This window comes from Solanum stenotomum, chromosome 6, assembly GCF_019186545.1.
Source record: "Solanum stenotomum isolate F172 chromosome 6, ASM1918654v1, whole genome shotgun sequence".
Lineage (NCBI taxonomy): Eukaryota > Viridiplantae > Streptophyta > Magnoliopsida > Solanales > Solanaceae > Solanum > Solanum stenotomum.
This window is the reverse complement of record NC_064287.1, coordinates 50,295,899-50,322,577: the sequence shown is the minus strand read 5'-3', so window position 1 is coordinate 50,322,577 and position 26,679 is coordinate 50,295,899. Positions and strand designations below refer to the sequence as shown.

The following is a 26,679-nucleotide window of genomic DNA, read 5'->3' as shown; positions in this document are numbered from 1 at the left end:
TTCCCATAATTAACTTTATAACTAAAAATTACTTATTTAAAGACATATCAGATCATATTCTTTATCAGTTTAACAAAAATTGTGATATATACATCATACTCAATTTTCTTGTTGTCTCCATATTTCTTATTCTGGCGTCGTAAAGGTATTAATAATTTTTTTTGTTAATTCAAGTTATTGTATGTAAGCAAATTGTTGAATTTGTGAATGAAGGTTAAGTATTTCGATTTTGAATAGGTGAACTACATGGCAATAGATACACTAGTTGTTAAACAAAAAATGAATACACCAATATATAATACAATGAATACATTGTTGTTAAACACAAAAATGAATATGTTGGATACAACTATACTTGTATTCCCTAATCAACTTTTTATCTTAGATATAATACTTATCTATCTAGATATAACGGTATTCGCAAATCAACATTTCAACTCGTGCTTATATAACAATACAAGTATCTATGTATATAAATATGGATACATTTCATCACTGTTGTTAAGCAAAAATATGGATACATTAGACAAACGAGCAAAAAAGATATAATTTGTGGGTATCAAACTGTACAAGTATGGATATACATTAGACAAACGAACAAAAAAGATACAATTTGTGGGTATCAAACTGTATAAGTATTCTTCTAAATAAAATTTTGAAAAGGCCAACAATATAGTATTGATGTATCCAACTATACTTGAATTCCCTAATTAAATTTGACAGCGTACTTATGTATTCAAATATAATTGTATTCACAGATCAACAATTCAACTTGTGGTTATATAATAATACAAATGTCTATGTATATAAGTATTCTACTATATACAAATTGACAATGAGAGAACCCTCAATCTCTTTTTTGTTCATGTTCTCCTTGTAATCATTTTTTAACAACTATATACATACGAAATCAAATTTTCTAACAATTTCAATATAAGAGGACAATCCATAATGACAATGGCACACAATACATGTGTTAAAATATATAAGTAAATGACATTAAACTAAAAAAAAAAAAAAACATACAAATCTCAATTTCATTAATTTTTCTCTTGTTCCTACTTTTTCACACCCACTTGAATCAATATTGTTGACTTTTCTCCTTTTTTCAAGATTAGTTTTCACTTCTGAACCTTTTTTCCTCTTTACTAATTTTGCATCTTCGATTTCTTCAAGCAGATTTAAGGGTATATATGGTCATTAACCTTTTTTGTTCTTCTTTCGTTCTCCATTGCAGCAATAGAGCCTGAAATTTTGGCTTGTTGTTGAATAATACACAAATCAAAAGAAGGCATTTCATCCAACAACTTGTCAAATAAATGTATACCTCTCATAACCCTCCTCAGAGTATCAATTTCAGCCATTGAAATGGATAAACAAATTCTTGAATCAAAACCCTATGAAAATAGAAGAAAGTGTAGATGTGTAGATATATAATGCTCATAAAAACGAGACAAATATGCAATTAGAAAATACATGATGGATACAAAATCACAAAAATCGCTCCTGCAGTGATGTAAAGGATCTTGAATTTGAATGAATTTGGGAGAAAAAATCAGAAAATATGTCATGTATGAATATTGATGAAAGAGAAAAATTTGATGATGGTAAACATGGGAAAAGATCACAAATGTGCCTGCCATAATTAATTAGGCATTCAATAATTACTTTCCTATTTAATATTTTTTTATTATATTAAATATATATATATAAAAAATATTTATTTGTATACAATTAACTTTGCTATTTATAGTCTAATTATATCCATATAACATGAAAAAAAAAATATAGCTATTTTTCTTGAATATATATGGATGTTTGCCATATTCTGAAGTTTTTCCTAAAATTGGCTAAAATTGCCATAATAGCCAATTGAATTTCAATTAGAATTTAGTCGGTGCATTTGATCAACACTTAAAAAAAGATGAATTTTCATAAATTAATTAAGTAGCTTCTTAATCTTAACGAAATAAAATAATTAACTTAATAAACTAATGACTCAAAATATAAACTACTAATTTAGGCAAAATTAATTTAATAAAATATTTGAGTAAAACTAAAACCTTTTTTAAATGATTTTCGAATAATCATAAAATATACTAATTATATACATAATTATGTAAAACATATATATTATCTAAAATTATAAAAAGTGACAAAACTAGTTAAAATAACTTGCAAACTATATTATTATTATTTTGAAATTTTATAAAACTAATTATTTTAAATCGTTTGAAATTGAAAAAACTCGAAATGATTAATTTATATTGTGGAGGTCCAAAATTGGGTGTCAACACATATAAGACGACACTTTGTGTTTAGGTAAAGCAATTAGTAAGTAAAGTTTCCTGGAAAATGCACTCTCATCAATGTGTTAAGTATCTTGACTTACAATGGTCATACATAGTTGCAGTTCAAACACCATTCGTCTAAATATTATATTATGTATATAAATTATTATGCAAAGTATATTGATTAAAAATTATTTTTCATACATATATATCAAATCTTGAGGACCCTTAACAAAATTTTTGATTTTGCAACTAACTGTCACTATTATTAACAATTTCCTGGAAGTTGCTTAGGTAAAACACTGTCATGACTCATGAAGTAAAAATATCTTGACTTATATAATATTGGTCTTTATGAACTATATATACGTAATCAAAGACTCAATGAAAAGAAATATCAGACATCATGGCATGCGCCATGCATACTACACCCTCCGCTCCATTTTATGTGACACTTTTCGAATTTTAAGATTCAAACGAATTTATCTTTGACCGTAAGTTTTTCATAGATCCTTTAAACATTTTGAGTTATCAATTATAGTGACTTATAGTACTTTTTATGTAGTTTACAAATATATAAATTTCATTTCAAGAAATTTGAAAATTTCATGCACAAAATCCCGGTCAAACTTAAATTGTTTGACTCTTGAAAAACGAAAAGTGTCACATAAATTGAGACGGAAGGAGTATTTAATAGGTAAGGTAACTGTCATGAAAATAAAAGTATAATAGATAAGCGTGTCATTTATCTTAGCCTCAGTTAGCATTTACGATCTTTAATTTTGATACGATGTGCACAAGTAGTCCCTTAAATTATTCATTTTGAAAAGTTGAACTTTGTATAGATGGACCAGACTCGTTTATGGTTGTTTTATTGAGCACCACACATATCACAATTGAACTTTCCAAACAATTATTGTCAGCAATCAACTTTCCACACATATACATTCTACTCATGGAGCTAAATAATTGTTGGTTGTAATTGACGCAGTAAAATAATGGGATAATACATAAACGTGTGTGGCATAATATAAATGGTCGTCATGTAGGACGAGTGTATCTCACAGGATTTTGTCGTGTGTGTCTGCTAATTCAATTTTATACTAGTTTAAGTCTCTACTTATACACACCTTAAGTTGGAGGGAATTTAACAGTGGAATAGTAAGTGAACTACAAGGTGAGGAAGTGAAGAAAGAAACCATAATACTATGTATTGTATGTCAATTGCTCTTCTTTCCCAGTCCACAATAATTTTAATTCTTGTGTCAACATTTAACCTAATATTAATTAATTTATTTAGATTTGTCATAGTGAAATTATTTTTCCATGTGGAGTGTCACGTGATAGAATTTCAAAACAAAAGAGATAGGGCAATACACACAACATCATAAATTAGTTGAGAGGTGTTTCGGTAACTATGGTGTGATAGTTCAAGGATGAAACTCACCCTCTTAATAATTCAGATATGAAACTCAAAAAATTAAATAATTTAGGTGTATTTTTGACCCTTAACTCTTTCGTTAATAAAGGGGAAAATAAGCCCTATTATTGTTCGTCAAGGATAGACAAATGAAAATTTTCGTTTCCCGCCATTCCAAGACCAAATTAGTCACATTTTGGAAAGTTGAACTTTGTATAGATGGATCAAACTCGATTAGGGTTGTTGGATGGGACGGGGAAGTGGATCGGGTCGGGTTAAGATAGAGGAAATGGAAGGGGGGGCTCACAACCCAATTTAGGGTTCGGAGATGGCACCGGTGCCTTTTCTATACTCAAACCTTCCAGTCTTGCCCCCCTACCTTTGGGAGTGGAGTCATGAGGTGGAGGTGAATCTTTTTTGGCGTATAATTACTTTGTACATACAAAATTAAAATTATTTTTATGTATATATAGTAATTGTTATTTGCCCTATTCAAAGGTTTACATCCCCATAATTTCATTAGGTCATTCTTTTATCTTAAATCCGATGAATGAATTGAATAAATTGGTGGACGGCCTCGATTTATATATTTAAGTATTTTATTTTTAAAAAACATCTTAAATTAAATAAGTTTTAAAAATATTCATAATTACCGACAACAGGTCAATTTTTAAGTTTCTGCATTGTTTTTAATTTTAATTTTGTAGAAAATCGACGGATGATATTGATTAGTTGATCGATTTTTTGCCCAAAAATTAAAAAAAAAGGCAGAAACGTGCAATTTATGTATCTCACTTGTCAAATGTAATTAATTGCAATTCAATATTTAGTTGTAAACCAACACTAATTGTTGCAAAAATCAACTTTAACCGAGCTATAATATCTGTAACAAACTGACTAAATACATACTAAATATCCATCAAACAATCTAAAAGGTCTACCAAAGTTCATTCATTTACAAAACATTCAATTACCAAATAGTATAAAATTATCAAGTCAATAATATTCCTAATTAAGGTATCTAGGCAACAGTTAAATAAACCGATGGACAGTATTGGGTTTTTAATTTATTTTTTTTTAAAAAGCTGACGTTGTTCGTCACTTTCTAATATTTATATTTTCTCCCAAAAAAAATCGTTTGCAAAATTTATGGACCTATCTCAAAAATTTTATCCCACGCAAAAAATCGAGAGATGTCCCTCAGTTTATTATAAAAATATTTTTTAAAAAAAAAACAGAAAGGAATAATGGATGGACTTTTGACCCAATCTTGCAGTACTTATCCTTTCATAATTGTTCTTGGAATTTTAGTTTTTATGGAGCACCACATATCACAATTGAACTATTCAAACAATTATTGCCAGCTGTTACAATTATTTCAATGCCCATGAGTCATATCATCGATAGGGGCTGAGCTAAAACCTACGGATTCGACATAATTCAATAATTTTAATTTTAATTTTAATTATGTGTATATATCAAAAATTTATTTAGTTTGTATAAATACAGTAATATATTTGGAATTCAATAAATTAAATTAACTTTTTAAAAATTTATAAATTCTAAAGTTATCTTTGCACTTTTCCTGTCTGCCTTCCTCAAATACTTTTGAATATGCATAATGCTTAACATGTCTTTTAACTTGGTCTTATTTTATATTTATGTCATTCAATTTGTGTGACAAGTAGACATGTAAATTTGTATAGCGTTAAACAAGTAAACACAGGAGTCCAAGTGACATAATACACACAGGGCAATATACTGGAAGCAAATTATCATGTAAGATGTCATGTAGAAAATGTATGCTTATTTATTTAATTTTATACAAGTTTAAGTGTCTATTTATGTGCAATCAAAATTGGAGAACATAAATGTAAATCGAGATCAAGTTAAAAGGATATATTGTACAATACCTTTTGAATAATTCTTTGGCACTTTATCTTAGTGTACCAGCAATGACTTTGTTTTTTTGTTAGTATTGCCCAACTCTTTCAAAATATCTTACGCGTAGGGGAGAGAGCTATTTATTATCTTTTTTACTCCCTCTTTATGAAACTTTTTCTATAGCTAGTTCTCACTGGTTCTTATTTTCTTCATGTTTGTTAATTAATAGAGATTCACAATAGGATTGGTAAGGTAATAAGTAAGTGCATTATTCTCTCTTTTCCGTTTTCTCCTTAATATTATGCTTTTAATGGTAACAGAAAAATTCTTAAAATTTATGTTTATATAATAATATTTCTTTACAATTTTGTACGTTATTTTTTAAAGTTAATAAACGGTAACTTTTAAAACTATTTTACATAACTGTTTTTTTCCAACAGGGGACCATATATATATAAGTTACCTAATCAAAGACTCAATGTACAAATCTCTAAAGTAAATTTGTATTTTTATATACAGTCTCTTTGAAAGCCCAATTTGTATAAATTATTTAAATACAGCGAGATATACAAAGGGAAATTAGCATAGCAACTGAAACTATAGATATAGAACGTAATTAGGCAATGACTTTGTTTTTTGTTTGTCTGCCTCACACTTTATTTGACTTCCTTCCTTGAATACTTTGAATATTCTAAGTACGCCAGCAATAAAGTGAAGAAAGAATTAAACTATAATACTCTGTATTGCTCTTCTTCCATAATAGTGTCACAAGGATGAATTTCAACAATGAATTGTCTGATCTGAGAGTCCCGAAATACTCGGATGTTCCAAGGGATCGAATAGATTTCTTTATATGGGAGTTAAAATTCCTTAATTGTTTTCTCCATTTGCAGAGATTCACTTTTGCAAGGGAATGTGGTATGCTAGATATCTCACAGAAAATGCTAGAAATTTGCAAGAGGTTGTGTGCATCACGTCCACATAATGCATTTGCATACTGGAAGGAGGTAATTTGCAAGAGGCTGTGCGCTATTATCATCCGGCCAGATGATGGATTTGCATACTGGAAGAAAGTAATTTGGAAGACTAAGCAAGAATTCAAAGCCAGGGCCGTCTTAACCCCTAGGCCACTAAAGCCATCGCTTGGGGCCCCATATTTTTTGGGGCCCCCATTTTTAAAAAACAATTACTTATATATATTATTTTTTTAAAAAAAAAAATTATATGTACCATGAGTGCTATGATTTCTACTAAAGAAATTGCATATGACATGAATATAAATATGATTTTCGTAAGAAACAATTTGATGAAAATATGGATAACGAAATCACTAAGTTCCTTGAAGAATCTTTAGAGTTGATCATTATGTTATATATGTAGAGTAGATCAAACTGTTTTTTTCAATTTAAAATAAATTTGAACCAATTGAAGCATATAAAAATACTTTTGATTTCTTATTTAGTGGTAAAATATTGAGATTACTTGATGATGAAATTTAAAAAAATATATTGTCTTAACCTTGAACTTTCTTTAACACATACTAGTTATTTTGAATTGATGGTTTAGATTTATTTTTTGAAGTAAAAGTGTTAAAGATAAATAATACAAGTAGAAGATAATGTTGTAATGAAAATACTCAATCAAATAAAAGATTTGATTCTTTTCCAAATACACATATTGTGTTAACTGTTCTTATAACCGTTGCCTCAACCAAATTTTTCTTTGTTCGAAATTAAAATTGATTAAATCTTCTTTAAGATCAACAATGTCTCAAGATAGATTGAATGAATTAGCTATATTATCATTTGAAAAGGAATTATTAAAACAAATTGATTATAAAACAATACTTAATGACTTTGCATCTGAAATAGCTAGAAAAGTATATTTTAAATAAAAGTACATATGATGAAAAAAAATAATTAGGGCCCCTCTCTTAAGTTTCGCTTTAGGCCCCCAATGTTGTTGAGTCGGCCCTGTTCAGAGCTAAATACTCCTTTCCAAAAACACTACTTGCAAACAACAAGGTAGATGATGATGATATTACTAATCCCAAATTTGTGATGGAATTCATCGATGCTGTTGTGGGGAATCTCAATGTTCTAGTCAAGATCAATGATCCATCTTCATCGCTTTTTGTTCCAGGACCCAAGGAACAAATAGAACAAGTGTTAAAGGAGTTGAAATTATTGAGATTTTTTGTCTGTTTTGTTTCAAACAAATGTATAGAGCCTCAATACCAACATGCTACTTTTTATACTCACGCTTTAATTGAGGCTAGCCACATCGCAATGGTTGTGTGGTTGAATTTGTCAATCTATGGAAACAGAAATCAAGACTTGGCTTCAAATGAAGTCAGTTGTTTGCTTTCTGATTTCATGGAAATGAAGATTAAGTCCATTCAGCCAGGCATCAGCCGCAACAATATTTATATTGATGTCTTGAGGGCGTTGAAGTCAACCATACCACATGCTCAAGATAAGCATGCAGCTGAGAGTGGTATTGTGGAGACTCCAACACACAATCTGATGGTTGGTTTGAGTGATCAAATGGCAAACCTTCAGGAGATGCTCTGCCTTCTAAGAGACAATCTCATTCATCTGCCAATACTAGATCTGGAATTTCATCTACAAGATATGGATTCTGTTATTGTTGATGCAGGACTTCTTATTTATTCATTATATGATATCAAGGGGCAGATGGAAGACACATCATTGGAGGTTATCAACCGGGCACTTGGTTTTGATCTTCCGAGAAACATTGAGTCTATTAAGGCGATGGTCTACCTTGTCATGCAAAAGGCAATTTCATTGTAACTTGCCAAGGGTTCATGGACTAGGCTATGTCGATTTTCTGTTGAAAAACCTGAAGGATTTCCAAGGCCGTTATTCAGATTCACTCATTTTCCTCAAGAATCACCTTCAAGTTATTCAAACGGAATTTGAGAGCTTGCAACCTTTCTTGAAGGTTGTCGTAGAAGAGCCACACAATAAGCTCAAGACACTGAATGAAGATTGTGCTACACAGATAATTAGGAAAGCATATGAGGTGCAATATGTAGTTGATGCTTGTATTAACAAAGAAGCTCCTCATTGGTGCCTCGAGCGTTGGCTCCTGGATATCATAGAGGAGATTACTTGTATCAAAGCACAGATTCAGGGAAAGATCACAGTTGAGGATTCAATGAAGAGTGTCATTGCTCGTACATCATCACAATTGGCAAGGACTCCAAGCATGAATGAAGAGATTGTTGGGTTTGAGGATGTCATAGAAAATTTAAGAAAAAAACTACTGAATGGAACCAAAGGGCAAGTTATCATTTCAATTCACGGCATGCCAGGTTTAGGTAAGATGACTTTAGCCAACAGACTCTATTCTGACAGGTCAGTTGCTTCTCATTTTGATATTTGTGCACAATGTTGTGTGTCTCAAGTATATTCTTATAAGGACTTGTTATTGGCCTTGCTACGTGATGCTGTCGGTGAGGATTCTGCGCGTAGAGAACTGCCTGACAATGAATTAGCTGATACGCTTCGCAAAACTTTATTGTCCGGAAGGTACCTTATCCTTGTTGATGACGTGTGGGAAAATAGTGTTTGGGATGATTTAAGAGGTTGTTTCCCAGATGTCAATAACAGCAGCAGAATCATTCTGACGACAAGACATCATGAAGTTGCCAAATATGCTAGTGTTCATAGTGATCCCCTTCATCTTCGTATGTTTGACGAAGTTGAAAGTTGGAAGTTGCTTGAAAAGAAAGTGTTTGGTGTACAAAGCTGTTCCCCTCTCCTAAAAAAAGTTGGGCAGAGAATAGCAAAAATGTGTAGACAACTCCCTCTTTCAATTGTTTTGGTGGCTGGTATTCTGTCAGAGATGGAAAAGGAAGTAGAATGTTGGGAACAAGTGGCCAACAATTTGGGTACCCACATTCACAATGACTCAAGAGCCATTGTAGACCAAAGTTATCATGTTTTACCCTGTCATCTTAAGTCTTGCTTCCTTTATTTTGGAGCATTTTTAGAGGATAGAGTGATTGACATTTCAAGGTTAATAAGGTTATGGATATCAGAATCATTTATAAAAAGTTGTGAAGGCAGGAGGTTGGAGGATATAGCAGAAGGTTACTTGGAGAATCTTATTGGAAGAAATCTAGTAATGGTTACTCAGAGGGCCGATTCAGATGTTTTCTCTGTTATCTTACCTGGTGCCCTCGTTTTACATTTGGGTTTTTCTCTTGGTTTTCTTGCAGGAAAAGACGTTGAAATTAAATTCATCTCATGATGCAGATAGATACAAGGCATTTAAAAGATTATTTCGTCCAGGTACTACTTATTTTTTTTTCTTTCCTTTTTTTTGAGTGCACCAAATAGATAGATTCATCTTTTTTTGTCTTTTCGATGCAAATCAATTTCAGCTAATAGGAAAGAGAAGAAACTTACTGTGACCAGAGATGTGGATGCTGATGAAGTTCAATTACTTGTGGAGAAACTGAGAAAGCGTGGCATGCTCTAACAAAATGCTGAGCTCTGGAGAACTCAACCATGATGGATTTCCAAATAATGACAGGGTTGTAGTCCCAACTTGTCAACACAAATGTGCTATAGTCATTTTGCTTACTGTAATACCATTTCATGACACACACACAAACATTAACTGTAGTAAAGTTTTGATGGATCAGTAAATCTGAGTTCAACCCATTGTAATCCGTTCAAATTCAACTCAAAAAGTGCCCATTGAGTTATTCTTTAACAGGGTAATCAGAGTTTGTAGCTGGAGCAATGTCGAATATCACATGTAATTTCTTTATGAGTTATTTCGTTTAATAAAGATTCTGTAAAACGTCCAATGGCTGTTGCATTCATTGTAAACTAAATACATCTCACAATGTAACTATTTGAACAAATTTTTCATTTTAGTCCTTGAGGTTTGATGTAAGTCATTATATTTTACGGATCCTGAAGTGAATGGTTTCAACCTTTTCTATTTTCTTATGAGTTCACCAAAATGTTGTGATGGCACTCTGCTACATGTTAGAGAAATGAGAATGTTAGCACCCGAAAGTATGGCCTAGCGGTCAATCAATAAAGCAGGTGAAAACAACAAAAGCAAAATATACTAAGAGATTTCTTCCCATCTATCTAAGTACCGCTAAACAGAGATACCTGATACCTCTTTGGTTGGAAGAAGAAGTACTCACTAAAATGGTCGAGGTGAGCTCGATACCATCAATAACAGCCCACAAAAAAGAACAATGAGAAAGTCACAATACATGTCCATATGCTTTGGAACTAAAGAATTCAAGGCACACAATGTATTTCAGTAATATTTTATCTCTGCCTGCAGTTGAATATACCAGATATCAGATCTGAGACAATGTCTAAAAGGAAACTATTATTCGACCCTATTCCTTTCTCAAACCTCGAAACCAACACCAATTATACAACAATTATGCTGAACCCTTTAACTATATACTCTATACAAATTAAATGAGTAACTAGGCATTTGAATAAGGCAAAAATTGCAGTGGTACATACTCTATGACAAACATGTACTAACAGTATTGTCAATGTTCCTTGCAATCTTTAACAGGCTTAGCTTCAAAACCTCCTTCCGGTCTCCTCTCAAGTTCATATGGCATGTAAGTACCAAGTATCTTATTCCATGTCACAAAGAAAGGCTGTGAATAGTTATACTTGGTCCCATAAAGCTGGTGATGGATATCATGGTAAGCGGAGTTGTTTTTAAAGAAGATATGGAAGAGATTTCCGGGTAACCATAGTCCACAATGATCATCAACCGTCTTGATCGTAGCAAATGAGAAAAAGAAGATGGAGGTACGTGGTGACATGCCAGAGACAAGGAAAGCTAGAGCCCCACCGATTGTGTCAAGAATCAGACCCTCCAAAGGGTGGTTGTACAAAGCTCCAAATGCATACGGAACAATTAGACGGTGATGTTGAGAATGGATATGTTTGTACAAGAACTTGTTTTGGTGCATGTACCGATGCATAAAATATTGCCAAGTATCTAACATCAACATGGCAACAAATAACTGTCTGCCAAGAACAAAGATTGAAGTGTGTCGATCCCCACCTGATTCACCATCATCTCCTGTGACCTGCTCCATATTAGTAGATAATCAGACAACAAGAATTAGTAAAAATACAAACATAAAAATTGACATGATGTGGATGTTATTTCCTGTATTCAGGTTAGTCAAAAATATAGAAACAGAAAAAAGATGAAATAGACAGAATGATTTTTAATCCTAGTCCACAGAAACCACTGTGTTTCCTTAAGAAATTTAATCCCCTCACTGTACCCGAGGTTGCAGATTAATTCCTCCCAAGATAATACGGATTAACCTGTTAAAGAAGTAGCGGTACCTCAAACTTCAATAACTTCAGCGAACGCAAGAACAACAACAAGAGCACATACAGACTCAGTCGATCGACAATTTTGTTTATGTAAGAAAATGTATGTAGAGAGGAAAAAATTTCAGTGTTTGAAAAAACGAAAAAGACCTCTTATTTATAGCCATTTGCAGCAAGGAACGCGTCTGTTCAGAAAAATCTGTTCAGACCCATTTTTTTCCAGAACATTGTGTCCTTTGGGAAAAGTAATGACTTTTCGGAAGGATTACCGTTACACGTGAATTTCAAATAAATTCAGTTGCGCCAAATTAATTATGTTATTTAATTAACATTCTGAATTAATTTATAAGAGAAAGGAAATGATTTAACAAGATTGATTAAATAAATTTTGTCCAAAAATATTATCAATCAATCACATGCCAAATCCGAAGCCGAGGCCGAGCGAGCGACAACGATGGCGCAAGGGGGCACCTTCTTCTTAACCCTTTAAGAACTAAAGGAAGTGTTTCCTAATATAAGGACAACAATTTCCTTTCTTCTACCAATATGGTAAAAATGACCTTTTATTTGCACTTTTGCAATGACTTTTCATTTTCCCTCCAAAATTGGTTCCCCCACTTTCATTGGTTCTTCCACTTTCCATTTTCTCTTTTTATTTCCCATTCACACCTTGCTAAACCCAACAGTGGAACAAGAATATGAGAATCAGGTTCACGATTGGAACAAGATACTAAAAGTACACAAAACAAGTGTGGGAAGTACAACTACTCATGGTATGTACTTAAGTTACTTATCAGAATTCAAAACATACGAAAGGTGTACAACTTTTAACTCATTGATCGGAGATTAGTTGTATTCGGTATGAGCTAGCCCTCTCCTAATTAAACTCATCTATTTTCCTCTTGGGATCAGAAAAGCTTATATTTCTGCTATCATAAATGATAAGGCAAGTGCTAATTTGTGGGTCCCAGAATCACAAGCCAGCTTACCAAAGTGAAAGGGAACCAAAGCAGTGCATTAGTTGAGTCAAGACTCAAGAGACCCAACTAATGACCACCCATAAAGAGAAGTGCCAACAAATAAAATAAGTTTGAAGTAGAATTTTTAAGGGGGTAGATATGAGTTAGGCTTAACTTTGCAAATTAGGCTACAACCTACACACATATCAACACAAGCAAAAGGAAAGACAAGACCACATTGTTTTCTTTTTATATCTCTTCTTTGCAGGTTAGAACAACGAATCTATCCCTCAACATATCCAAGCTCACATATTGCAGTTGAAAAGATCATCTCACAACTTACTTTAGTCTTTCCATAATTCCAAACATATGTGAAGTAGCACGCTAGAAAGCTTTATTGGGAGGTCACAGTTAGGCCTCCTATTCTCAATTATTAAGCTGCCATCAACTAACTTTGCAAGACAGATGTACATCAAGAAGAAGGTAGACACCAAAAAGGGAAAGATCATAACTTTGTGGGATCGTTTGTTTATGTAAGTTTTGTACCTCTAAATATTCTGGAGTCTGGACAACTATAACTATATTTTTTTATCTATTAAGTCATTGAGTTTTTCTTTAACAGGGTATGTAGAGTTTGTAGCTGGAGCAATTTGGAACATCACATGTAATTTCTTTATGAGTTGTTTCTTTTAATAAAAATTCTGTAAACTTCCCAACAGCTGGTTCACTCAGTCCTTAATGTTTGTGACTCCTGAATTGAATGGTTTCACCCTTTTATATTTCTTATGAGTTATGCAACCCTTTTGCTTCTTATGAGTCCACCAAAATGTTGTAATGCCACTCTGTTAAGATCTTGCTTCTACATGATACATTGCTGCATCTTTATGTGGACAATTCCCTTCAGAATGTTTTTGTTGGAATGTACGCGTCCACCAGTGTTCTTGGGACCAGGTCCCCGACAGAATAAAGTGCAGAAAATGAATAACACAAAGTAAATCAGGCACAATGATTTACGTGGAAACCTCCTTGCTCAAGGGAGTAAAACCACGACCTGTCACACAGGACTGTTCAAACTGCTTCCACTAATCTTCTCCAAGAAAAAGTAAAAGCCAATTTACAAAATGAGATTAGCAGGTACTAAGCAATACCTCCTATCACTTAGACGAGCCAAAGCAGATACAACACTGCCCACTAAGCTATCACCCCTAGATAACTTAGACTTTGCTAAGCGGATACCACACCGCCCACTAAATCAACTAGCTCCTATATGACTTAGAATTTGACTAAGCAGCAAAACAATGCTGCCCACTAAACCAGTTAAACTCAACTGATTTAGGCTTTTAGAAAGCGAAACAAATATTTGAATCCTTTATAAACTAGGAACATATTTACAATATATGTATAACTCCTAAGACACACTTTGATGCTTGCAGCTTGATCAGTTCCTTGTTGTGCTTGCCGGAGAATACTTCTTGAAAGTGAGTCTTTGCAAGTGTTCTTGAGAATTTTCAAGTTGCAAAAACTAACAAAACTCAAACTCAACAAAGACGCTTCAACACCTTATCAGGTCCCTTTGTTGAGCATGAGTATTGTTCTTCCTTGAGGATGGCCTTCTTTTAAAGCTTATGAATTTTTAGAGAAAATCCAAGTTTTTGTTTTGCCAAGTCTTGAGTTTATGTTTTGTTGGAAGAGACTATATCAAAATGAACATAAACTCCTTGGGACCGCCCATTGGCTGAGAGCCTGCCTCTCTGGAAGGACGTGCACCTACCACATCAGAAGTGGCAGCTTTTCTGACAGATGTCTTGTCGTCCTTTCACATCGCAATTTTGCAGGGACCAGGTCCCTTGCAAACTTTTTTGTGGGTTCTTGAAACGGCTTGCTGGCTGACTTCCTTCTTAGGATGAATGAATTTAATATGATGTTTGTCATGTAGAAAATATCAACTATAAAGAGTTATTACCCATTGGACAAACACCTCGTCCATTCTGATTGGTATAGTACACTGACGCCTCACCAACCTCTGACATGACAGCTTTACAGCTGTACCGCATAGAACTCTGCTTGGGACCAGGTCCCTGCATTTGTGAGACACTGAAGCATACAATCTCGTCCGCTCTTTCTATTGGTGTAGGACACTGCACTTTTCACCTACCACCTGACATGACAACTTTACAGTTGTACTCCATTTGTATCTGGACGAGAGCACTCTGCCAGGGACCAGGTCCCTGCATTTGTAAGGATCATCAAAACACCTAGAATATAACAGTTTTGAAGGTCGAAGAACTGAAGTTTTAAGACATCAAACATTCTTGCAGGTATTACATATATGGTATATCATAGATTAAGTGTTAAAGAGACTGTAAGGTAACTTTGTTAAAGCAACAATAATATATTCAGTGTAATCTCAAAGGCCATAAGTGGGTTTGGAATGGTGCTTTCACATTTCTGCTCAAGTGAGAGTCTTCCCATTAAATAGGGATGTGATGTCATTCTATCTCTCTAAGTACCCTTTTCCCAAAATACCGCTTTCAGCCAATATGGTCACTCAAGAATAGTTCACTTATAAAGTGACTCAACTTTGTTTTATAACACAAAAGTCACTCATATTTTATATGTTTGAATTTCCTCTATCTTTTTTAGGAGTACTAATTTTCTATACAAATTCTGATATCGTAAAAAAAAAATTAATTTTTTATTATGTCTTTATTATTATATTTGTTTATTACAATTTTTTAAACGCTAATTAAATATATTTATAAGAATTATGAAAAATGAAATATACAAAAGTTATGAATAATATTTAAGATTAGAAGTTACAAGTAAATGAAGAGATATGAGTTATAAATAATTGAAATGTACAATTTTATTACATTACATGTATAATAATTATGCATTGATTTTATTTGTAAAATAAATAAATGAAAATAAGGGGTGAAAATACAAAAAAAGAACAAAAAAATATAATCATCTGTGACTACATAAAAATTATAAATTCATTTCAAACAAAAAAGAATAGTGACAAACACAGATTGTTACACACGCAAAAAAAAGACATCATGAAATTAATATTTTATTTTCAATTACGTTTTTGCAAGTATAATAAAAATGAAATGGGATAATCATAAAAAAAATTTGTTATTGAAATGGGATAATTATATTAATTGTGCTTCATAACAAAAAAAAAAAGTAGAACAATAAAAGATCAAATGATTAACATTGACAATACATGTAGCTAAATTTTTTATACAAATCAAAATTAAAAAAATTCTAGGAAAAGTAGCTTAAGCTACTAATACAAGTTAAAGTAAAAAAAATGATTTTTAATTATGCTTCAATTTTTTTTCTTTCTACCATTCCTTTGCAAGTAGATTTGCCACCATATTTTGCTCCATATGTCAAACTCTTCATCATATGCAACCAATTGAATAAAAAAATATTATATGGATAAATAAAATATCATGTATCAATTAAAAAATAATACCAAAAAAAAAAAAGAAATTTAAAGTATATGTAATATATTTGTATATTATTTTTTCAATAGCAATAGTACTAACAATACTAAATAATTATCATTTCTTGAAATCTAACAAATATTAAAATTAAACTACATTATATTTCAAAAGCTGAATATTAGAAAGAACAACTACATACTGATAACACATTATTAAGAATTACAAAGGTATTTTTTTTATACTTGCTTGGTGAATGATATATAACACATACATAAATAAAATATTAAGAAAGCATGTCCAAGTACATAAAGATAATAAAAACTTGAGAAAGAAATATATCTTACCTTCTTGTACTTCTTTTTCTTGTTACATGTTAGATAATTCACAAACAAATATGATGAAGAAGAGAAATGATAATTTTAAATGTAATCTTCATAAAACTAAATATGAATTTATACAGAAAAAATACAAACTTGAGAATGAAATATTTCTTACCTCATGTACTTTTTTTTTGTTACATGTTAGTTCATCCACAAATCAAATATTCCCTCCGTTTAAAAAAGAATGACCTCATTTCCTTTGTAGTCAGTTTTAAAAAGAATGACCTCTTTCTTTTTTTGGTAACATTTTAATTTTAGATTTCCACGTGGCATGTTTAAGGCCACAAGATTAAAGGACAATTTTGTACATTTGACATAACTTTAATTTAGGACCACAAGATTCAAAAGTCTTCTTTATTTACTTAAATTCCGTGCCAAGTCAAACCAGGTCATTCTTTGTGAAACGGAGGAAGTATGAATTTATATAGACAAAATAGAGGAAATAAAAAAATAAAGATTTGAGAATGAAATATTTCTTACCTTCATATACTTCTTTTTTCTTACGTGTTAGTTCATTCACAAACCAATATGATGAAGAAGAGAAAGGGTAATTTTGAATGTGAATCTTCATGAACTAAATATGAATTTTATAGGCAAAATAGAGGAATACCATAAGACATCATAAACTTACAAATTTAAGTTTGGAGGTTATGGACATAAGAATTATGGGAGTTATAAATATTATTAAAAGTTAAAATTAAAGAGAGGTAAGTCAGGATAATAACTCCTTGTGAATAAATTAAAAAATACTTAAACTATAAGAAAATATTATCATTTTATGATTAGAAGTGAGACAAACAAATAAAAAAAGAATGTGAAGAGTTTTTGTTGTAAATGTTCATCCATTAATAAAATATTTATTTGTACTAAATTAAGTAATTACTTTCACAATATAATAATTTACAATACAATAATTAATTTAATTTTTTTTTAAAAAAGGAGAAAAAAGATAAATACAAATGGAGGTTATAGAGAGGTGTCACATCACCTTGTCTATGTTTCTCCTTTATTATATATATATAGAGCCGTCAAAATGAACCAGCTCAGCCCTACCCTGCCCAAGCCCTGCGGGCCAAAGAATTTGATGGGTTGGGGCCGGCCAGCCCTTCATTTTTTTTTATGTCAAATCAATGTCACAAACAATAAATTGTTTCAATAATTCTAAATAAAAAATCTAGCAATAAATATTAAAAGAAAAAAATAATAATCTCTTAAGTAAATAATATCTAAAAAACAAAGGGATAAGGGTTTGAAAAATACCCCAACTTTGGTCAAATTTGTTGTTGCAATACTAAACTTTCATGAGAACCTATTACCTCCCTAGACTATTTAATACCGTATTTTAAACATATATATTTGTCCACATGGACATAAAAAATAATGCAAAATTATAAATAGTAATGTGTCCACGTGGGCACATATATACCTTTAAAATACATTATTAAATAGTTCAGGGGTAAAAAATACGGTATTAAATAGTCTAGAGAGGTAATAGGTCCTTATGAAAGTTTAGTATCGCAACAACAAATCTAACCAAAGTTGGGGTATTTTTCAGACCCTTATTCCAAAAACAAACTAGTAAACTAAAGAAAACTTCTGCCTAAAACTTTAGTTAGCAATATATAATTACTTAAAGTATTTTGTTAAATAAAATCAAGAAAATTGTTACATGCGTGAAAAATGTCCAATGTCGTAACAGAAACGAGACGACAATAAAACTATAAGAGTAAAGAGACAAAGAGTTGTAGTTCAAGAATTTAGATATTAGGGTTTAGGGACTTAGGTTTTTAAGAGTAATGGCTTTAGAAGTTATAAGGCTTTAGCCTTTTAAATCTTCACGTACTAGTAGTCTAGTAGTACTAATCTATTATAGCCGTATAGATTATTACTGTTGCTCCCCAGTATACACGCAAGTGTACGTGGTCGCGCAAGTAATATAGATTCTTGAAGACACGAGTTATCGTTCCCAAGGGACTTATGATTAATTTATATTTACCACTCTACAAATAAAAGTAAAAGTAATCTTTTCAAAGAGTTGATGATTAATTGTTAACTACTACTAATTATGAACTAAATGAGAGTAACTAATTGTGAACGATTTTTGATATAATGTTTCAAGCAGGTTTTGAAGCAATTCCAGGGCTGTAGCATATATTGAATATCATGTATCATATTATTGGCATAGAACTAATTTCAGTTGTCAAGTTACTGGTTTACAGGGTTAATTGTATGAGTCGGGCTACACACCTCTAATCGCCTACTCCAATTAGCTATCTAACTACATCGTTGAGCGGGGATAAATAGACTAACTGGCAAGCATTTATATTTCATCCTATTTCGTAACCAAGCGAGTTGTTCGTCCGGGCGTCACTCCTGAACACAAATCACCTCGACTTAACGGGTCGATCAAGCTCTCTATATTCTCTGGTCTATCCAACCTCTCCTTTCCCGATTTTAAGGTTAAACAATAAATTTATCTCTAAATGGCCAGTCAAGAAATACTAAAACAAGAATATAGAAGTAACTTATAATGACAACCAAGAATTAATTCATAACACCCCAAATAATCAACAATCCATTCGTAGCTACAGCCCCAGAACTAGGGCGTTTAGCTACTCATGCTATTAGAAAACAAGAAAATACAATAGTTTATGCAAGTTTCGGAAAATAGAAGAGTTAAAGGATTAAGACCTGTTACAAACTTGAATTCTTGCCCTTGCACACTAAATCAAAAGTCGACCCCTTACTAATGAACCCTAGGGGCCTATTTATAATAATTAGAAAAACTAAGACCCAATCCTAAACCAACAAGGAGTCCTATTTAGTTGAATGTTCGCTGGAAGAGTCGGCATCATGGTGGGGCGTCGCACCTCTCATCGCGCCTGGAACTTGCCTCTGAAGTTTCCTCCTTGGTGCGCCGCACCTAGTAGCGCGCCTAGGACTTGCCTCTAAACTTTTTACCTAGGCGTGTCACGCCTCTCAGAGCACCTGAGAGGCGTCTCTGAACTTTGGCCCTTGGCGCCTGGCCTTGAGGTCTTCATCCTTGGCCGCTTTTCATGCTCTTTTACATCTCTTTTCTTCAAGTTGACTCCAATTCCCTTGAGAGTTCCTGAAACAACTAATCATGTGTGTAAGTGTACAATCATTACAAGTTACACCAAAAATTAAGCTAATGACTAGTGATCATCTTTCAATCTTATTGACTTATGGCCAATTATTGGCAACTTGGGCATATAAATATGCCTGAGATCACCACCCCACACTTTAGAACTTTGTTTGTCCTCAAACAATCTCTAGACTATCAACCATTTTCATAACCCTTGGACTAATCAACCCACCTCAAAATCAACCAAACATTTTTTTATCATGATCTTGTAGTTCACAATGGGTGCAATAATTTCACAACATTTACACCAAGTACAACATATGCTCAAAGAGTGACCTTTTTATTATTATTTTTGGGCTAATGCAAACTCATACAAACACATCAATTCGATAATCTTATATATGCCATGATTACCCTCACTTGTTCTTGTTTAGTAAAGCCTTTCACTCGAACAACTTGCAATATCAACAAGGCCTATTTTTCGAACCGTCAACTCACCCTCACAAAAGAAGTTCTTACTTTTCTCAACATGCCATAAGCTTGCCAATAGTGTATTATTACTTCCGCACATATTTCTCAAGGTTAGGTTGTAATGTAGGCTTAAGGTAAGGGAGGGAATATTTAGGAATCATTTTAGTGACTACACCTCCCTAATGCACATATCATTAGTTAGCCAACAATTTTCTTTATAGCTCTTCTTTCCTCCTAGTACACACTTCATGACTATTAACCCTTTTTGTTGCTTCATATTTGCCCTTTATTTAATTTAATTTTTTTTTTATGCCTTATCACTAGCCACCCAAACTTTAGATTTTTGACATCCAAGTAAGGTACACATTATCCTTGATAGGATCAGGGCCAATGTTTTGAGCATAATTCTAAATTAGCCACCCTCACGTTTAGTTGAGGTGCACATTGTCGCTAAGGACCAGAGCCAAAATAGAATTTCCTTTTTCACACAATGTAGCAATTCACCCTTTGCTATATCAACCAACATTTTCCAACCCTTCTTCTTAACATAGTGCATTAAGGATTTTTCATGGGATCAAAAAACTTGGTATCAAACAACAAGTTTTGGCTTATCATGTGGTTTATCAATAAACATGGCTAAAGGCTAAATGGGGCTTCACTAAGGATGATTTCAATGGTAGGCATACAAGTAGACTTAAGAATTGGATATTTCAAAGAAGCGCCTCAATCACATTCCTTAAGTCATACACGCTACTAGTTCAACACACACAAGGCAAGTTCTAGATATCAAGTTAAGAAAGAACCAATCAATTTGCACCACACATGGCATTCTGACACATATAAGGATATATCAACCAACATGCTCTTACAACTTGCATTACAGTATCATTACACAATTAAGCCCATTTATTTTTATTTTAAGTCAAAACTAAGAACACATGCTTGTGACAAGGTCAGCCATCTATTGCACTATCCCACTTGTGACTACCCATGACATTTGGCTAACCTTTTCGGACATAGTTTCAAAAGGCCAAGGTTGGGTTCTCAATCCTACTCTTCTATGTGACTAATTTTCCCTTAAGACGGTCGTCATCCATCCATCATTGGAAACTGTCACTCCTATGATGACTCTTAAGACTCAATAAAGCAATAAACTAGTCCTAGTCGGTTCAAAGGGACAATTCTCAGTAAAAGTACCGAAAACAAACGCTGAGGAACCCAAAATAATTTTTTTAAAAAATTTAACTAAAAGCTACCACTAGACTCGATAAAGCGATAAACAACTATATACAACGGAGATATATCACCCCACCCCACACTTTAAAAATAAGCACTGTCCTCAGTGCACAATTAAAGCAAAGTATAGAGTTAGGAATACTCCCTCGGGCCTCTAGGCCTCGTCATCACCACTATCGAACACCATCAAGGCATTTACCTCCTCGTCCGTAGCATCCTCCTCTTCATCGACCATAGCCTCATCAGCAGTAGCCTCATCATCATCCAAAGGCTCTAAGAATGCGGACCAGTCCTGCATAAGAAAGTTGCACTTTCGGTTAAGGGGTAGCGCTCCGCCATGGCTGCCATCTCCACATCTATAACTGGACGACCACCTATGCGCAACTGCAATACAGCCATCCCAAACATTCTCGCCATTACACTATCATCGCGGGCTTGCCTCTCTTGGGCAGACAAGACATGACCATGGAATGCGTCCAACGCCTTAGTGCGGGTCACATCAACCACTTTCCCTGTTAGCTCCGGGTGAACAGCAATCATCAAGTCACAAGCCTCCTCATCTATACCTGGGTCCTCAAGAAACGGGTTATCAACCCCCCATAACAAAATCGCCAACGTCAATTGTTCTTAAACTTCATCATATTTTGCCGCAGGATTGCCCCAACATCAATAGGCATTCCCTTCATTAGCATATATACCAATACTACTCTATCTCGCGTCACCTCAGTCAAATATTTCGCGGGAAGCAAGACACTGCACACTATTTTCAGCCACACCCTAGCAATAAGATTGAAATTAGCAAAGTGGAGGGTGGAATGCCTCCCAGTATCCTTACTACGCCCCCACTTAGCTGTCGACTCTACTCCACACAATGTGCGTCGAATATCTTTATACGGGGGTTTCTCTTTCAACCTATTAAAGTCATCGGCATCACAGTTAGGGGTACCCAACAACTCATTCAATATCCTAGCCGAAAACTTCACATCTCTGCCTCTTATAGGTACAGTTTTGTACTTAGTTTCCGTGAGCCAATTTGCATAAAACTCACGAACTAACGACAAATTACAGTCACCCGCATGGTCAAAAAATAAACCTCAGTCCTAACTCAACAACAGTCCTATATATATTAGGGAATTGAGACTGTAACCTTACCGAATCGACGTATTTGTCCCCCATATATTTTGCTTCCCGTTGGCAGTCAAACCAAGTCAACCCATATCGCTGAACCGCCTTTTTACCAAAATTTCGGGCTGGTTCCCTATTTCCGGACCCTGATGCTTCACCCTTTCTACTCCGCTTAGACCCCGCCACATACTTCACCTTAGGTGCCATTAAAAACCTGTTAAGAAGAGAAGACTAAAGGTAATTTTAGAAAAATTAGGGGGGGGATCGGAGTGGTTATTGAGGAGAGGAGAGAAAAAATATGGTGGGGGGATGATGGTTTAGAAGTGAAAGAGAAGAGGGGAAGTGGAGGATTTATAGTTGGTGGGGGGGAAGAAGAATAGTTTGGATGGGAGTAAAAATGGAGGAAGGAGAAGATGAAATGTGAGAAGAAGAAGAAGAAGAGTTGGAGAGAAGTTAGGGGGTTTGGTGGTTTGTATGAGAAAGGGGGAGAGAATTGGGAGTTTGTAGGGATTTAAGGGGAGTGGGTCGGGTTTTATCCGGGTAAAAACTCTAATTTAAAAAATATGGGTAGGGACGCGATATGGGCGTGATGCGCCAGTATAGCGCCTGAAAAGGCACTCTGAACTTATATGCCAGGTGCGGCGCGCCTGCCAGTGCGCCTTAATTTTTTATTTTTTGTTCTAAGTAACAAATAATGAAAGAAAAATCCTATGAAGCTATAACTAACCTATATTCTAAGAATTGAAACTACGCTAAAATAAAATTTTTCAAGAATTCGAAGACATACTATCTATCTGTTACATTTTGTTCATGGGTTGCCTCCCATGTAGCGCTTGATTTAACGTCGCGGCACGACGCAGCTTGGATCATTCATCATTTAGCTCAACAGCTTCTCGATCACGATCTGAATCCTCACCAAAATAGTGCTTCACTCTTTGCCCATTGACCAAGAACGCAGGGCCAGTCTCACCTTGAAGTTCAATTGCCCCATGTTGAGTCATTCTAACCACTTTGAATGGACCACTCCACTTCGACCTTAGTTTTCCGGGGAATAACCTTAGTCTAGAGTTGAAGAGTAGTACATTATCTCCTGGATTAAAGGTACGAGCTACAATGTGCTTGTCATGCCACCTCTTCGTCTTTTCTTTGTATAGCTTGGCATTCTCATAAGCATGGAGCCTAAACTCCTCAAGTTCATGCAGTTGATTCACTCTCTTTTTACCGGCTAGCTCGGGGTCTAAGTTCAGCTTCTTAATTGCCCAATATGCTTGATGCTCCAATTCCACCGGAAGGTGACATGCTTTCCCAAATACTATGCAATAGGGAGAAGTCCATATTGGTGTCTTGTACGCAATCCTATATGCCCACAACGCATCATCTAGTTTAGTAGACCAATCCTTCCTTTGCGTATTCACCGTTTTCTGCAAAATTTTCTTCACCTCTCTATTTGAAACCTCCACTTGACCACTTGTTTGAGGATGGTAAGCTGTAGCAACCTTATGAAGAATACCATACTTATCAAGAAGATTCTTAACAAGATGGTTAATGAAATGCTTACCTCCATCACTTATAATTGCCCTTGGAGTGCCAAAGCGAGTGAAGATGTGCTTCTTTATGAACTTTATCACCACCCTTGAATCATTGGAAGGAAGAGCTACAGCCTCCACCCATTTACTAACATAATCCACAGCCACAAGAATGTATTGGTTTCCACTAGATGGTGGGAAGGGACCCATGAAGTCAATACCCCACACATCAAAGATTTCCACCTCCAAAATGTTATTGAGTGGCATCTCATGTCTTCTTGAAATAGTACCCAACCTTTGGCATTTATCACAACCCTTCACAAAAGAAATAGAATCTTTAAATAAAGAGGGCCAAAAGAAACCAGATTGTAGTACCTTATGAGCAGTACGCTCTCCTCCATGGTGACCTCCATATGGACTAGCATGACAACTCTCGAGTACTTTGTGAATCTCATATTCCGGAACCTTCTCACTACCCGATCTATGTCTTGCTTGAACAAGAATGGTTCATCCCAAATGTAGAATTTGGCATCATGATTAAGCTTTTTCTTTTGTTGGGTGGTTGCACCCGGAGGATACTCGCCACTTACTATTAAATTCACAATGTCTGCATACCATGGTACCTGAGAGGTACGTAATGCGATCAATTGTTCATCCGAAAACTCTTCCCAGATTTGCTCACCTTCATTCACATGTGAAAAATCCTCCAACCTAGATAAGTGGTCTGCTATTTGATTCTCAGTACCTTTTATGTCTTTGATCTCAAGGTCAAATTCTTGGAAAAGCAATATCCATCGAGTTAGCCTTGGTTTAGCATCCTTCTTGTTGAATAGGTACCTAATAGTTTCATGGTCAGTAAAAATAATCACTTTAGTACCTACCAAATACGATCTGAACTTGTCGAAGGCGAACACTAGAGCCAGCATCTCTTTCTCAGTCACTGTGTAATTAGCCTGTGTAGGGTCAAGGGTCTTGCTTGCATAATAGATCGAGTGGAACACTTTCTTCTTTCTTTGTCCCAACACTGCACCCACTGCTACATCGCTTGCATCACACATGAGTTCAAATGGTAATTCCTAATCAGGAGCAATTAAGATCGGAGCTTCAATTAAGTTCCTCTTCAACATCTCAAAAGCTTTTAAGCACATCTCATCGAAGTCAAACTTCACCTCCTTCTCCAAGAGACTGCACATAGGTCTTGCAATCTTGGAAAAATCCTTGATGAATCGCCTGTAAAAACCTGCATGACCAAGAAAGCTACGCACACCTTTTACAGAAATGGGAGGGGGCAATTTATCAATAACTTCTACCTTAGCCTTATCAACCTCCAAACCAAATTTAGACACCTTATGTCCCAACACTATCCCCTCTTTTACCAAAAAATGACATTTTTCCCAATTTAGCACTAAGTTAGTGTCCTCACATCTAGCAAGTACTTTATTAAGATTTCGAAGACATACCTCAAAAGACTTCCCAAAGATGGAGAAATCATCCATGAACACCTCTACAAAGTCTTCCACCATATCATGAAAAATGGCCTTCATACACCTTTGAAAAGTCGCCGGTGCATTGCAAAGTCCGAATGGCATGCGTTTGAAAGCATAGGTACCATAAGGACAAGTGAATGTGGTATTTTCCTGATCCTCGGGTGCAATCAAGATCTGGTTGTAACTGGAATACCCATCTAAGAAATAATAGTACTCATGTCCTGCTAGTCGGTCAAGCATCTGATCAATGAAGGGAACGGTGTAGTGATCTTTCCGGGTAGCATCATTTAGTTTCCAGTAATCCATGCAAATTCTCCACCCGGTCACTGTTCTAGTAGGAATCAACTCATTCTTTTCGTTCCTTACCACTGTCATACCTCCCTTCTTGGGAACACATTATACCAGACTTACCCACTTACTTTCAGAGATTGGGTACACAATTCCAGCATCTAGCCACTTTATTACCTCTTTTCTCACCACTTCTTTCATCACAGGATTTAGTCGACGTTGATGTTGTGCACTTGGTTTGTGATCCTCTTCCATGTAGATTCTATGCATACATAACGCTAGACTAATCCCATGGATGTCAGCCATCTGCCATCCAATAGCTTTCTTTCTCCGCTTTAGAATCCGCAATGCCGCTCCAACCTGAAATTCAGACAACTCTGCAGAAAGTATAACAGGCAAAGTTTCATTAGTACCCAAGAATGCATACATGAGGTGAGCCGGCAGTGTTTTCAGTTCCAGCTTTGGGGCCTCCTCAATTGAGGGTTTTGGTGGTGGCCCTAACTTACGCTCTAATGGTTCTACTCTCCGCTTGTGAGGCTCCACACGTGCCAGATTCAAACATGTTTCTATCTCTTGAGCCTCATTGTCTTCATCTCTCTTATGACCTACTAACACTCTTTCTAAGGGGTCTTTGGGCACAACGGAATGTGAATCTACTATGCGATCAACCACAGTAATAG

At 34.5% G+C, this 26,679-nt stretch overlaps 4 protein-coding genes across 5 annotated transcripts in view; 1 reads left to right on the top strand and 3 right to left on the bottom strand.

Annotated features, from left to right (window-relative positions):
• Positions 1–9,979, top strand: part of LOC125868247 (putative late blight resistance protein homolog R1B-16) — a 144,236-nt gene extending 134,257 nt beyond the window's left edge. Inside the window, exon 5 of the mRNA XM_049548876.1 lies at positions 9,915–9,979. Within this exon, the coding sequence (XP_049404833.1) occupies positions 9,915–9,949 (35 nt within the window). The 3' untranslated portion in view covers positions 9,950–9,979. The remainder of the gene's footprint in view (positions 1–9,914) is intronic.
• Positions 1–26,679, bottom strand: part of LOC125868254 (sphinganine C4-monooxygenase 1) — a 128,120-nt gene that overhangs the window by 55,587 nt on the left and 45,854 nt on the right. The gene's annotated exons all lie outside the window — the stretch shown is intronic.
• The window catches only part of LOC125868253 (sphinganine C4-monooxygenase 1-like), a 185,393-nt gene that overhangs the window by 129,600 nt on the left and 29,114 nt on the right, over positions 1–26,679 (bottom strand). The gene's annotated exons all lie outside the window — the stretch shown is intronic.
• LOC125868255 (sphinganine C4-monooxygenase 1-like) lies at positions 10,840–11,719 on the bottom strand. Its single transcript, XM_049548886.1, has one exon. It carries the CDS (start codon positions 11,717–11,719, stop codon positions 11,156–11,158), a length of 564 nt encoding a protein of 187 aa, XP_049404843.1. The 3' UTR covers positions 10,840–11,155.

Bases quoted from the DNA above. Each gene is read 5' to 3' on its own strand.
- LOC125868255 (XM_049548886.1), bottom strand. From the start codon at position 11,719: ATGGAGCAGGTCACAGGAGATGATGGTGAATCAGGTGGGGATCGACAC.